We start from the raw sequence: 14,403 nt of genomic DNA on the forward strand, positions 1-14,403 counted from the left end.
TCTCCGCAGTTTGCGCCCCCTCATCCGCCTTGTTGAGGGCTGTTCCCCTTCTCCGATAGGAAGGTCCAGTTCCTCGAGTCATTGCGCCAGCGCCCTCGGTCTTCGCTCTGACAAAACCGTCCACCATCGCCTCCCGTGTGGCCTCTTCAGACACGAGAACTAGTCCGCCCTTATCCTTCGAATTGTTCAGCTTCCCATCTTCTGGGCCACCAACCCGGTCAGACCTATCACGCATATCGTCGTCAGATGAGTGCCACCCCAGTCGAGATGCTTCAACCGTCGCTTCCTCGCAGTCTTGAGCGCTGCCTTCCCTACCAACCCGCATTGCATCCCCTGCCCTGCTCTTTCGTGAGGACTCCCCCCCGTGAACCGTGCGCAACCCCAGCCTGATGTCCTTGCCAGGTCGTGGACACGGGCTCAAGCCCAACCTGGCTGGAAAGCCAGCTTGGCCCACCTTTCTTAAGGCCTGTACCAGTCTCTCTAGGCTGGAGCTCCTGATCATCCATATTGGGTTTTGTTGCTCCCAGCCCATAATTCTTGCTTGTAACCTCCTTATGTGTGTAACCATGATGCTCCCTCATCCTTGTTGGGCTTTGTTACTCTCAGCCCATTTGTAACTTCATTAAGCTTGTACCCATGATCCTCCCCAAACACACATGTTACCATTTTGTCCGAGTTTATCTCCTCATTAATCTCTAAAGATCCCTGAGAATCCTCGTTCCCATTGAATGCTGGACAATTAGCCACCCTATAATGTGAATTCAAATTCTGATGATTCCATTCATTCAGATCCACAAATGAATTGACAAAATTATCCTTATCATATTCATTGTTCCTGTAGCTCACCAGCATAATATCGGCCGCCTGATCCCGGGCGACAACCCGCCTTCCGCCGCCATGAATCATCCGTTTACCAGTTCCTTCATGTTCCGTTACTTCAGCATGTAAAGTTTTTCTGTCTTCTGACTCCTTGTATCGCTCCCGATTACACTCCTCGCGATATACCTCTCCTCCCACTTCTCTTACGAGGATGTCAAATCCGCTTGTGCCTATTATAATGTGAATCCACTTGTTAATCATATCAAAGATACACGTATCAATTAGAACTTGACCCACGCTGAAGGAATTATATGACTCCGTTAATTTATCAAGCTTAACCACCTCACCCCATTGCTCCCCTATCCTGTGAAAGGAGTCTACTGACCATGCATGCAAGAGAACTCCATAGCATTCCAACCAAACTCTTCTTGACTCACTTTTTTCCGTCTCATCCCATCTCCATACCATATGAAACAGCTGTAATAAATCATTCATTTGAAAGGTGTATGCTTTTTCCGCACTCAGCACAGTGTCAAAAGTTATCATAGCTTTATAGGCTCCCAGCTCCCTTACTTGTGTTAAATCTGGCCATTCCTTATGAACTATTTCCTGTAGGGCGTTGAAATTGATAGCCTTCTTCGTGCCTCCGATGATACTTCTTTGCAACCAGACAACATTCGCATCAGATATCGGCACCTCTACTTTCTTCAGCCGTCTGTTGTTTTGTGGATCCTTGTGTAGTGCACTATTCGGCTCTGTCGTCTCTCTCTACAATTGTTTTTACACTTGCACTCGTCGGATCTCTTCTTCCTGCGCCCTGCCTTGCAGTTTCAGTCACTTCATTGGCGTTCTTATTCTTGCCATTCCTATTTTGTATTACACCTCCCCTTCTATATTTCGCTTCTCCTACAAACAGTATTCTGCCTCTTAGGACCCACCTGTTTATGTCCGCAACAGCCTTTAGTGCTCCTCCTTTTGTTGTATACCGTATGAAAGCAAAAAGGTATATTTGGTCATGTTTAGTCTTCTGCGACAGATATATATCGATGATTCTGCCTGTCCATTTAAACATGTTAAAGAGCTCTCGCTTTGATATATCTTCCGGTAGGTTGTCGACGAAGACAGAGAAGGAATCACGTTCTAACTGTTGAAACTCTTCTTTATTCCAAACCCTAGGATCTTTCTCATGTTTGCTCTGTAGTGTTTTCCCTACCCGATGTTTTTCCCCTCACCAGCTCTCTCTCTCTCTCTCTCTCTCTCTCTCTCTCTCTCATTTTTTTATTCAAAACTTATTTCACTCAACAAATGAAGAACAACTTCAACTGCTAAAGAACTAAAAATTCTGAGCTCTCTCAAAATTTAAAGATGAAGAACTTTGTGTTACTCACTTTCTACTTTGTTCAAAGTGGTTTCAACATAACACCAACTTACTTTTTATAGTTAATTTTATAATATTTTATTCATACTAGTACTAAACGTTGACGACATTTTTACTTTTCTGCAAGACGACAGCACCATTTTAACTAGTTTCAATAGTAAAAATTCGATCTAATACAAAACGACATTACTGTTTTCAATTTTTTAAATTAAAAAAAATTATTTCATTACAGAACGGCAGTGTCGTATTCTATTTTCATCTCTTTTTAATTATATATTTTTACACAATACGATAGTGCCATTTTGGTTTAGGCCATTAAAAAATTTTAAATATATACAAAATGATAAATTTACCATTTTGTGTGTTCTAAATTTTTTTTTGTAACCGTGTCAAACTCACCTATACACAAATATAAAAAAAAATCACACATATCCTTACAATATTAAAAAAATTCAACCTTAAAATATTAGTATATTAATGATTAAATTAAAAGTTGACTTAAATATTAAAGATTAAAATAATATTTAATCTAATTATATATGAAAAATAATATTCATTCCATAGTCATTCCATCTTTAAATATTCTTTAAATCTAATAACCACTCTATTGTATTAGTTTTTAATTAGTTACATTTTCTATTTTTAAATAATCATTTTAAATTTTATTTAACTTAAATTAAAATAAATATAATAGTTACCAATAATCTAACCACCTCTCCCTTCAATATTTTTTTAAGGAGGATACAAAATAATTTATCTTTTTTACTCATTTTTCTTTAGTAACTAAAGAAAACAAGAAAGAGGAAAACAAGCCAAACTAAATGGCAGATGTCATGTTTAAGTTAATCCAAAATTAAAAATTTTAACAAAGTTAAAGCCACTCTAAATAAGATTTTGCAGTAGAAATAACTGCTTTAGCTATCCAGTTTACTGCATTATAAGGATAGTTTACCTCCATTCTTTTAATCCACACCCTCCAGAGTTAAATTCAAGAAGGTTCAACAAATTAAGAAAACACTTCCTAAACTAGCCAGTTTACAAATTAATTAATTCTCTTATATTAGGCATCAAAATACTATTTGAGAAGTCTCTTTTAATAATTTTACTAATTATTTATCATGTAAAGTTATATTGTGTTTGAATATTATTTTATTTCTTTTTTACATTGTTTATTAGTATTTTTTATTATTTTACATATATTGATAATGCATTTAAGAGTAAAGTATCGTTTTTTCTCCCAACGTTTGCGGTAAGTCCCAAAATTGTCTCTGACATTTCAATTGTTCTATTTAAGTTCCTAACGTTTCAAAATTGACTCGATGTTATCATGCTATTAAGGATCCATTAACAGAATTGACGGCGAGATAAAATTGAGACGATTTTGAAACATTAGGGACTTAAATAGGACGAAAACATTGAGGGCAAAAACGATACATAAAAATAAATTTTTATTTAATTTTATCTTTCAATAATATCAATTTTTTACTGTGCATGATATTCAATTATTTTTTAATTACATCTAAGTAAATTACACTTAATCACATTACTTTCATTTTAAATAAATTTATTTTTTTATAATTTTAAAGAATTTTAATATATTAGATACAAAAGGTATAAAGTTGGGTAACCCCTAATAGGTTACCCTCTATAGTGTTATAACTCCAGGTAGTATCCTTACTATATACCCTTATTTTTGTATGTGATTATAGAAACCTTTCTCGATCGGCATCACACATGAATAGTTCCTCATCACGTGCGTGATGCCGATCGAAAAAGGTTTCTACAATCACATTCGCATTTCTCTCCGAGTAAAGCCACTCAAGTTAGAGGAGTTGTTTTCCACTCTTAACCGTTGCATACGAAAGAGGATTGGAAGCCCCTCAACCTCTTAATCAAGGGCTCCAATCTCCAATGGCAAAAAGAAAGAAAAGATAGGCCAGCCGGAAAGCAGGAAAGAAGTTATACTCTTGTCGCGAAACCTCATTCCCAGACGACCTTCACGCTACAACTTTGAGACCAGCCCTTCGAAGGTGAATCAACATGAACTTTTAATGTCTTTCATGACCCACTCTTTCTTGTTTGAACTTGATGCTCAACATGCTCTTCATGGCATTCCCTTATGCTTTGACTTTTGGTGGACGAAATTGTGATCAACAATAATGGCTCTTTGGCATGTGCATAAAAACATTAACTCAGCACTTTCTTTCCACAATCTCGTTCAACTAACCAACAAGTGTACTGGGTCGTCCAAGTAATAAACCTTACGTGAGTAAGGGTCGATCCTACAGAGATTGTTGGTATGAAGCAAGCTATGGAAAAGAGAAGAAAAATAATATTGAAAACGGTTTAAAGGCATTTGGCTTCTATAAAATATTTTTATCAAATTATTTATTTTAAAAATTTAAACTAATAAATAGAAGTACATAAATAATTATACATTTTATATGCTCTTGCACAAGAATTGTTTGGATTTGTATGTATTTTGTACAGATTTGTTTTGCTCATATGCTAAAATGATTGATATCCTAATTTTTTTTCTTTTAATTTTTCTTCTAAATTTTAAATAAAGGAGCTTTGAATTTTATTCTATGTTTTTAATTTTTTATAAAGCCATATATTTAAATTTTTAATTATTTAATAATTAAGAAAAATAAAACTAAATTACATACTTATTTGGCCGTCATTAAGTCGATAAAAAAAGATATTTTTTTAATAGAAAAAGATTTTTTTTATTTTTTAGCATATTTGATAAATTTCTTGTAGTAAAAGTAAAAGTACTAGAAAAATAAAAAACATCTTTTTTGAGAAGCTACAATTTACATCTTTTTTTAAAAGATCTTTTTTCTTTAAAAAAAAGATATTTTTCATGTAATAAATAAACAAAAAGTACTTTTATATTGTTATACCCAAACATAATTGATAGATAAAAAGACCTTTTTAAATGAGATATCCAAATATAAAATTATTTTTATTTTTCTATAAAATTTTTTAAAAAAAGATAACTCAAAAATTTTTTTTTTTTAAAAATTCACTCAAACAAATCCTAAAAGATAAATTATAATAGATATCTAATTCCACTCATTATAAATTTGAAAAAATTATATTGAGTAACAGAATAATTTACCCTTAACTTTATTATTATATATTTGACGCTCAACAATCATACTGACAAGTTAATGCTCCCCTCAATAATATTTGGCACCTTGGTAATGCTCAAGAAGTTTCGCGTAATCGTAACCATTCTTCCACTCTGCTGTTCTTCGTTGTCTCTTTCCTAACGATATTGCACAGCGACGTATAGTGGTTTTCTTAGAGAGATCAACTTCTAGAAACTTGCTTTCCCATTTGCATGTCCTCTGATTCTGAATTCACAATTCACAATTCCCAATCCAACAATATTCCTTACTCCAATTCTGCATCATATCATCAAAACTGCAACCCTAGGGTGATCTCTCCTTCGCCGTGCTGCTTACAATCAGAATCAGCAATGCATCAAGGAGATTACACCTCCGCTCCATATTATCAATTCCCACACCTCCAAAACCCTAATCCCAACCCCTCCAATCTATACGCTTCCGCACCCCCCGTCACACCCGACCTCCCCTCATTCAATTCCACCTTCAATTCTCACCCTTCGTACCATCAACCACCTTCGCAGAACCAGCCCTATTTCCCGCCCTATGATCAGCATCAAACCACTCCGAATTACGCCCCTCCTCCAACCTCCTCAATTCCCTCTGAGTCCAATCCCAGTTCCTCGTACTCCTCTTTGTACAATTCGGCACCGTACACTCACGCCGGAGCTTCCGTTCCTCCGGTTCCCTCATACGATAGCCCTTACCAGAATCCAGTGAAAGCCGATCACGGCAGTGCATATTTTGACGATTTCGGAGGCCTTAATCGGAGCCGTTCAGAATTGGGATCAGTTTCGAGCTACGATGAAGGCTATGGTGATGGTGTGTATGCTTATGAAGGGGGCAAGGTGGAGCCCTACGGTGCGCGTGGCACAGCTCCTAAATCTTCGACGTGGTCCTCAACCACGTTCGATGATTATGGAAGGTCCATCAGTTTTCCCTCTCAGAATGAATCTTCTTCTGTCTCAAGTAAGATCGTGAAAGCGGTGCCAAAAGCTGATGCCCAAGAAGATGGAAAAACTGGGGTGCAAAAGTTCAGGGTCAAGTTGCTGGCAGAAAGTGGTGGCCAGAGCGCTACAGATGTTCTATGCCAGGTGAACAATTCTTCGTGATTGTGTGTAACTCAGCTAGTTTATTTAATTTGTTTATGTATACCTGCATTGTTTATAGCCTTTTATTCTGGATGTATTTATGATCATCAACCTGAATTTGAAGTAATTTTGGTTTAGCTAGCTAGGTCCACTGATAAATATTTGAATAGTATATATGTTGTGTTTGTAAAAGATCAAATCTTTTTAATCCCCATGTTCATTTATTTTTCCAGTTTCAATTTTTATTTTTTATCTAGCTAACTACAATGTACACTTTGAATAAATTATTTTTCCCTTGATACTCTCAACCTTAGAATGTTCAGCATGTTGTATTTTATGCATTCATGACTCCCTTTCTGTTTTTTGTCCTTAATTGATTCATGATCTGAATTGATAGCTTAATTAATTATTATCCTTTCAGATTGGTTTGGATGGAATCCGCATGCTAGATCCAAATACAAGTCGGACATTGAGAATATATCCACTTGAGAACATAACAGGATGTGATGTAAGCTTGTTCATTTCCTTGATGAAACTATACTATATATACAGAATTGAATTTCCGAGACTATGGCAGCATAATATTTTGCTAACTGGATTGTGCAGAGACTTGACTCATCTACCTTTGCATTTTGGTCAAAGAGCCCAGTGGACATTGAACCAAGACGAATCAGATTGCAATCCAATAGCTACACTATAAACACACTTTTGGATACAGTGATTGCTGCAACCATACAGGTATTTTAGGAAAATGATATCTTGCTGATGAATTAGGTTGGAGGTGGCTTTTTTTTTAATTAAATATATCTGTTAGAAGATAGTCGGTACCTTGAATAATTGCATGATTGCATTTTTTTAGAATTATGTTTATGTGATGCAAAATTTTAGTCTCATTGAAATTTATGTTATTGTACTAATCTTGATTTCTAAGAATTGAAGTCAAAAGTTACTTCAGATATGGTGAAAATTATAATCCCATTAGTTTATACTCCTTAAAAGCTTTCAGATATTTTCTATATGTATGTTGAACTGAGATAAGATCTCTTCTGTTGATGTTATCTGTGACCAGTTACTAATCTTTAAGGTCCTGCTCAATTGTTTTTCCAATCTTAAGTATTTTCTATGTCTTGTTTCTCCCTCGATGTTATAATGTAGTTCAAGGAAATGAATGGAAGCAGCAGGAGGCCTCCTGAGGCATTGAAAGCAAATGAACAGCCTACAGAAAGAAAGAAAGGCTTTGGCGATTGGATGAATCTGATAAAGCCTGCCAATGAAGAGAAGGATCACTGGGTAATGTTAGATTGTTAGATGCAACTTGGGAATTTTTCTTGCACTTTTTCATTCCTTTAAACCTCGTGTTTTTACTGGGTTGAGATGCTGACTATGATTGTTTAAAAATGTATTTGTTGCTGCAATTAACTTTGTCATTTAGTTTCTGAAATTTTATTGCGCTGTTCCCATGATTAACACTGAGAAAATATTTTAAGTGCTAGTTGCTTTTAATGAAAATGTTGTTGATAGGTCAACTATATTAACCTACATCATCAGTATATATCTCTAATAAATAGGATTGGTTCTTCGTTGTATGCAACTGGAGTTCTTATAGGTTCTTTATATATAGGTCCCAGATGAAGCAGTTTCAAAATGCAAAGATTGTCAGACTGATTTTGGGGCTTTTAATCGCAAGGTTGATCTTCCTGTTTCCTTTCTTAATCTATGATATTTATGTTTTGTGTTCCCAATTGTTAATTTCATGATCCTCTTCTTCCAACAGCATCATTGTAGGAACTGTGGTGATATTTTCTGTGACAAATGTACACAAGGTAGAATTGCTTTAACTGCCGATGCGAATGCTCAGCCAGTACGTGTTTGTGATAGATGCATGGTATGTGTACCATCTCTTGGCTTTTCTCTGCATTAGTTGGAGCATAATGATAATTAATTGTATTTATTTTGGAATGCATTTGCATTTGGAATTCCTTCAGGGTTTAATGCTTTTAAATAGGAAGATCCTTGTAAACTATGGAAGCAATGTAATTATGATTCTTAATATTCCTGTTGTTGTTCAGGCGGAAGTGACCCAAAGGCTGAGTAGTGCTAAAGAGTTATCAAGTAAACCTGTGTTACAGAGTCATGAGGATCTTGCCAGGAAGCTTCAGGTAAATAATTGTTGTATTTTATACCGTCTGTTTGTATTGTTTCAATTGCCCATGTAATTCTTGTTTGTTTGTTGGTTTATGGTTAAGCACGCTTCAGAAGCTTATTTGTGTTTTTGAATATCTTGGCAGGAGGAGCTGCAGAGAAACCAAAAGACATCAGGTAATGATGAGTTCAATTTTAGGAGTTTCACTTGTAAAATTGCTTTTGTGGCAGGCTTCATTCATTTTGTTCTGAGTTTATTTAGCTTAAATAATTTTATCCAACTCAATTATGTGTTGCCCCATTGCAGGTTCGACCTCTGGAGGATCTGGAAGACGGACAAGGGAAGTTGCATGTCCCATTTGCACTGTCCATCTGCAGGTTAAATTCTAGTAATTTTGGTCCCACTTCTCACTCAATACACGTCATAGTTGATCATGGCTTGTTTATTCTTTCTGTGGGATTATTTCAGGTTCAGGTGCCAAGCTCAGGTTCAGAAACCATTGAATGTGGAGTTTGCCAGCACCCATTTCTTGTGAGTGCGCATCGAGTCTGATGACATGGATGCAACAGAAGCCAAGAATATACCAAAATCATAAATTAATGATCCGGATTGTCTCGCGAATATCGTCCTCTTGCCTTTTCTATTTTCTGTTATTTATTCGTCCTCTCGTAGCTTGGTTTATAATTTATATGTTCATTAGCTCAGTAATTTTTTCTGAAAGGACAAATAAATCATTAGCTCTGTGAATATTATCTATGATTGTGATTTGGTTCGTTGAATATATTTAGCATCAACAAGCACTTCTAAAAAATTAGGGCAATTTATTGATTTAAATAAACTGGCCATCAATATTATCAGAATATACGTTTTGCAAAGTGGATACCGAAATGTATTTTTTTCATAAACTATATAAACCGTGGCAGGGGTATCGCGGTTTACAAATGTACGTTGGGAAAAAAAACATTACATAATCTGCGGTAGGAGTGTTGCGGTTAATGTTTTAGCGTGGACTTAGTTCATTTTTTATGGAGGATGACTATTTGGATGAAAGTTTAACTTGCAATTTTTATGTATGGTGTAACATAAGTTCTTCCTTTGATTTAATTGAAATTAGTCTGTTGTACTCATAGAATTACGAACAAAATTAGAACAAGTTAACTCCAGAGAATTGTAACTACATAGAGAATCGCTAACAATAACGTCACCGTAAAACGAAAAGCAAGTACAACTTTACTTAACAGTAAGTACAACTAAAACAAAACAAGAACACAAAAGGAAAGAAAAATGTAAGATAATCATGACGACCTAATGAAACTTATGCCTCGGCACTGGGGGCGGATCCTTGCTGCGGGCAAGTCCTGCGAGTGTCCTGTCTGTCTGCATAGCCCACATCGCTTCGGCCGACTAGTATCGGCCTCATCCATGGTGTTACGGATTCTTGTTGACTTCGGTCGTCCTTCTCTGGCACGTCTCATGTTAGGATCAGGGACGATAGAAGGACCGGCATACGGTGGCCACAGACCCTCTGTAATACGGGGCAAAAATCGCATCTGGTATACGCTGAACACCTTACTCATGGTATAAATCTCATGGACGTATGTAGCCCAATCTAACTGGGACTGAGCACAACATGCAATCACATGGCAGCAAGGGTAATGGAGAGTTTAAAAGTACCTTCAGTCACAAGTGCTATCTCTGAGGAAAACCCGATACGTCCCAAGCGAGAAGTTACCGGTAGGAGTCGTCTCAGCCATGGTATACTCAGACTAATGTCTGTCGCACAGAGTAACCGTGAAGCACCTCGGATCTTTCAGGTTGCGCTCTATCGCCTTGACCAGTGCCTGGCAAAATCATTGGCCTGATCCCAACTGCGCCTCTACTGTCTGCCCTCGGAATGCAAAAAGCTCTGCTAACCTCCCATATGTGGATTTGACAAGTACAGTAACCGGCAGATTCCGTGTCCCCTTCAGTACAGAGTTAACACATTCGGATATGTTCGCCGTCATGTGGCCGAACCGTCTGCCTCCATCCTGGTGTTGGGTCCATTTATCGTACTCCAGTCGGTTGGCCCTATCACACAAGGCCGGATTCTCAGTCCTCAAAATAGCAAACCAGTAGTCAAACTCGGCCTTAGTCTTGGCATATGCCGCATTCACGAGCATCCGCTTTACATCCTGACCCTTGAAATTGAGAACAAAATTAGCTGCAACATGTCGAATGCAATACGCTCGATATGCATGAGGCGGTTTCCAACCACTGTCTAGTGCCTCCAGTGCAGCCTTAATGCTGTTGTGTCTGTCAGAGATCACCAGAATCCCTTCCTGTGGGGTCACATGTTGACGCAAGTGGGATAACAAAAAATTTCACGACTTAGCATTCTCCCCCTCAACAAGTGCAAACGCAACTGGTAATATGTTTGAGTTTCCATCTTGCACAATAGCCAGAAGCAAAGTCTCGCCATACTTCCCATACAGATGCGTTCCGCCAATGCTGATTAGTGGCTTGCAATGTTTAAAAGCCTCAACGCATGGAGGAAATGTCCAGAAAAGTCGATGAAAGTACTCTGTAGACTCATCAACCTCACCACCTACATGCACTGGAGAAGTCTTCAACAAAGCTACGGTTCCATCCATCGTTGGTTGCATCCCAAGGATCCACCGGGGCAACTTCGCATATGACTCTTCCCAATCCCTGTAAATCTGGGAGACTGCCTTCTGCTTTGCCTTCCACACCTTCCTGTAACTAGGCCTGAATCCATAGGTTGACTCAGTAACTTCTTGCAACACCTTTATGGTAATCATTGCATCCGCCCTAACCAACGAATAGATCCTTGCACAGATTATGTGGTAATCGAGCTGTCGGTGGTTGCTCGAAATCGATGTGGCCAGGCAAGTGTGGGCTCCGTTGTACCTTCTAACTTCCCAGTTACCCTTGCGCTGCCGAAGTGCCACGTGGATCATCCAAGTGCAGCCATTTCCAAATTCCTTGCATCTCCCAACATACTTCAGATGATCAGATTTCATAACCCGATACTGAACCACGACGAATGCTATAATCCTTAACACTCATCACAGCTTCCTCCTTAGTCTGGAAAGATTGGCTAACCTGAAATTTCCCAAAAGCATTGCTCTCTTGTAATCCTTGGTATCCGAAGGTGTGTGCATCTTCCAGTTGTTGACTCACTGCTTCCAGGTTAAGCGCTGAGAAATGCGGCGGTTGTTGGTGGGACCTAGAATTGGATGGCCCCTGAGGTGCAAGTGGGGGCACTGGAGTCTCCTCCTCACTATCCCCTGATATGTGATCAGGCTCATCGTCCGAATCATAGTCCCGCATCGCATTCTTAACGTGATCTGACTCACCACCACCAACAAGACCAGTAATCAAACCAGGTGTCCTATTTGCCGGTGCTAGAACAAGTGAAGGTGCAGGTAGGAGACAACCGGGTGTAACGACAGGCATTGAAGTAGAAGTACCCCCCACCGTCGTCGACTAAGGATTTGGCGCTGAAGCCCCAAAACTGTCCACACGGTCTTCCAACTTGGCAAACAACTCGTGTATTCTCACCTCCGGAAAACTCCACCGACAATGAAACAAGAGCCCTATGTCTTCATTCGAACCTATGACAAATGTTTCATACTGCACACCACTTGACACAACTGCCATTAGAATCTTGTAGAACACCTTCTTCACCAACTTGACCCCACACAACCCTGCCTTCTGCAATATATTCCTCTTCATATCCAACAAAGTATCAGTCAAACTGATAAAAATGCTCGGCGGTTCTTTATCCGTGAACTTAACACCATGCCTATTACTTTTTTTTATTTTACCAGAGTAGTGGACTAGAACCAACAAACTCTCCTCACTATCCATTTGTGAAAGTGTGAAAATGACTCTCCTCAAATGACCCACTCTCTATCTTGCTTGGTTTTTATAGGCAAAGTTGACAAAGCATAAACCGCGACACCCCTGTAGCGGTTTATGCACGTCTGCAAAACACACATAAACCGTGACACTCCTACCGCGAATTATGTGATGTTTTTTACCAACGTAATCCGTGACACCCCTGTAGCAGATTACGTGGATTTGTAAACTGCGATACCCTTGTCGATGTTTACATAGTTTATAGAAAAAATACATTCGGTATCCACTTTGCAAAATGTGTATTCTGGTAATATTGATGGTCAGCTTATTTAAATCAGTAAATTGCCCAAAAAATTATTCAGTTTTACTGAGCGAAAATCCACCCCTCTCTATCCAAGCAAAATGATAGTCCTCTTGTAAAATTAAAGCTCATCCAACGTGTCAAATTTAAAACGAAATCCCAATATGCATTATTTCACTGAAATCCTTCATTTCAAATGAGTTAGATCGATTAGGTGATATAAAACGGAATTTAGGATAAGATGAAAATCAAAGGTTTATTTACTTTAATTTGATTTTTTAATGCAATAGTTAAAAAATTATTTTACTTCTTCTATATACATTTTACTTCTATATACATTCAAGTTTTTTAAGAAACTCAAATTTTATTCATCAAAATAAAAAAATTACAAGATTTAGAGATTTTTATACCTCTTAGTTTCAAAATTCTAATTCATAAATTCACTAAAACAAAAATAGGCCAAATCATAATTGGGCCTAAAACAATAAAAATAAAATAAGTAAGCTAAACATAAAATAAGTCCTAAACTAAATCCTAATAAGATGATGCATATTTGATTCAACTTGATTAATTAGACTCTTTAATACAACTTGAAAATAGTAAGATATTTAGTTTTCTATAATTGTTAACCATTGTCTTGGCTAATTTTTGATACATATATTGAACAAATGATTTAGCCATATTTGCAAAATCTTCTTTATTCTCTTAGCTGTTACTTTTGTAATTGGACCAATTGGCATATGATAATTTTTAGTTTGTTCCATAGAACTCATATCATTCCCTCTCTCCTGAAAAAGATTCGTCTTCAAATTTGCATCAATCTACGCCTGTGTGATTCCTGTTGAAGCATATCTCGGGGGGGGGCAGGGCAGACGATTTCAAAACGGACTCCCCATTCATTAGATAGAGAAGATCACCAAGATTTCGTGATGCGCTGCCGAACTTATTCCAATTCAATAAGAGATCTCAATATTATGCCTTGAAGAGGACTCGAACCTCCACGCTCTTTAGCACGAGATTTTGAGTCTCACGTGTCTATCATTTCACCACCAAGGCATCTTGAAAGTGAATCGTATTCCATGAATATGATATCTAGCTAGTGTTATGTATGGAATATATGACAAAGGTGGAGTGTTAGAGTATTTTTATTAATCGGTCATGTCATATAGACCCGAGTCGGATATCTAATTGGTTCGATTTGAATTATCCGTAGGATATCTTATATATATTCTATCAAAAAGATGGGTCATAGTAACCAGGTCCGGGCGACTGTTTACCAAAAACACAGGTCTCTGCAAAGTCGTAAGACCATGTATGGGGGCTGACACCTGCCCAGTGCCGGAAGGTCCAGGAAGTTGGTGACCTGATGACAGGGGAGCCGGTGACCGAAGCCCCGGTGAACGGTGACCGTAACTATAACGGTCTTACGGTAGCTGATGAGCGGATAATTTATACGCTTTTTTGCATTGTTTTTACATAGTTTTTAGTATGATTTAGTTATTTTTTAGTATATTTTTATTAGTTTTTAAGCAAAATTCACATTTATGGACTTTACTATGAGTTTGTATGTTTTTCTGTGATTTCAGGTATTTTCTAGCTGAAATTGAGGGACCTGAGCAATAATCTGATTCAGAGGCTGACAAAGGACTGCTGATGCTGTTGGATTTTGACCT

The 14,403-nt window shown here is 37.6% G+C and overlaps 2 protein-coding genes across 2 annotated transcripts; one reads left to right on the forward strand and one right to left on the reverse strand.

Moving 5' to 3' along the window:
• The first annotated feature begins 5,381 nt into the window (after nt 1–5,381).
• Nucleotides 5,382–9,346, forward strand: LOC107460164 (protein FREE1). The gene is made up of 10 exons (XM_016078493.3): nt 5,382–6,425; nt 6,844–6,930; nt 7,029–7,160; nt 7,578–7,712; nt 8,044–8,109; nt 8,197–8,307; nt 8,492–8,581; nt 8,711–8,741; nt 8,872–8,942; nt 9,034–9,346. The coding sequence occupies exons 1-10, from the start codon at nt 5,547–5,549 to the stop codon at nt 9,115–9,117; spliced, it is 1,686 nt and encodes a 561-aa protein (XP_015933979.1). The 5' UTR covers nt 5,382–5,546; the 3' UTR covers nt 9,118–9,346.
• A 1,069-nt stretch (nt 9,347–10,415) lies between these two features.
• Nucleotides 10,416–12,024, reverse strand: LOC110274554 (uncharacterized). The gene is made up of 3 exons (XM_021129028.1): nt 11,671–12,024; nt 10,971–11,597; nt 10,416–10,886 (listed from the first exon to the last, which is right to left on the reverse strand). Exons 1-3 carry the CDS (start codon nt 12,022–12,024, stop codon nt 10,416–10,418), a joined length of 1,452 nt encoding a protein of 483 aa, XP_020984687.1.
• Nucleotides 12,025–14,403: the final 2,379 nt, after the last annotated feature.

Source organism: Arachis duranensis, chromosome 8 (genome assembly GCF_000817695.3).
Source record: "Arachis duranensis cultivar V14167 chromosome 8, aradu.V14167.gnm2.J7QH, whole genome shotgun sequence".
Classification (NCBI taxonomy): Eukaryota; Viridiplantae; Streptophyta; class Magnoliopsida; order Fabales; family Fabaceae; genus Arachis; species Arachis duranensis.

Coding starts and splice junctions, on each gene's coding strand:
- LOC107460164 (XM_016078493.3), top strand. CDS start 5,547: ATGTCCTCTGATTCTGAATTCACAATTCACAATTCCCAATCCAACAAT. Junction 7,713..8,043: donor ATGAAGAGAAGGATCACTGG/GTAATGTTAGAT, acceptor CTTTATATATAG/GTCCCAGATGAAGCAGTTTC. Junction 8,308..8,491: donor GTGTTTGTGATAGATGCATG/GTATGTGTACCA, acceptor GTTGTTGTTCAG/GCGGAAGTGACCCAAAGGCT.
- LOC110274554 (XM_021129028.1), bottom strand. CDS start 12,024: ATGCCTGTCGTTACACCCGGTTGTCTCCTACCTGCACCTTCACTTGTT. Junction 11,598..11,670: donor ATGCTTTTGGGAAATTTCAG/GTTAGCCAATCT, acceptor GTCGTGGTTCAG/TATCGGGTTATGAAATCTGA. Junction 10,887..10,970: donor GAAACTCAAACATATTACCA/GTTGCGTTTGCA, acceptor GTGACCCCACAG/GAAGGGATTCTGGTGATCTC.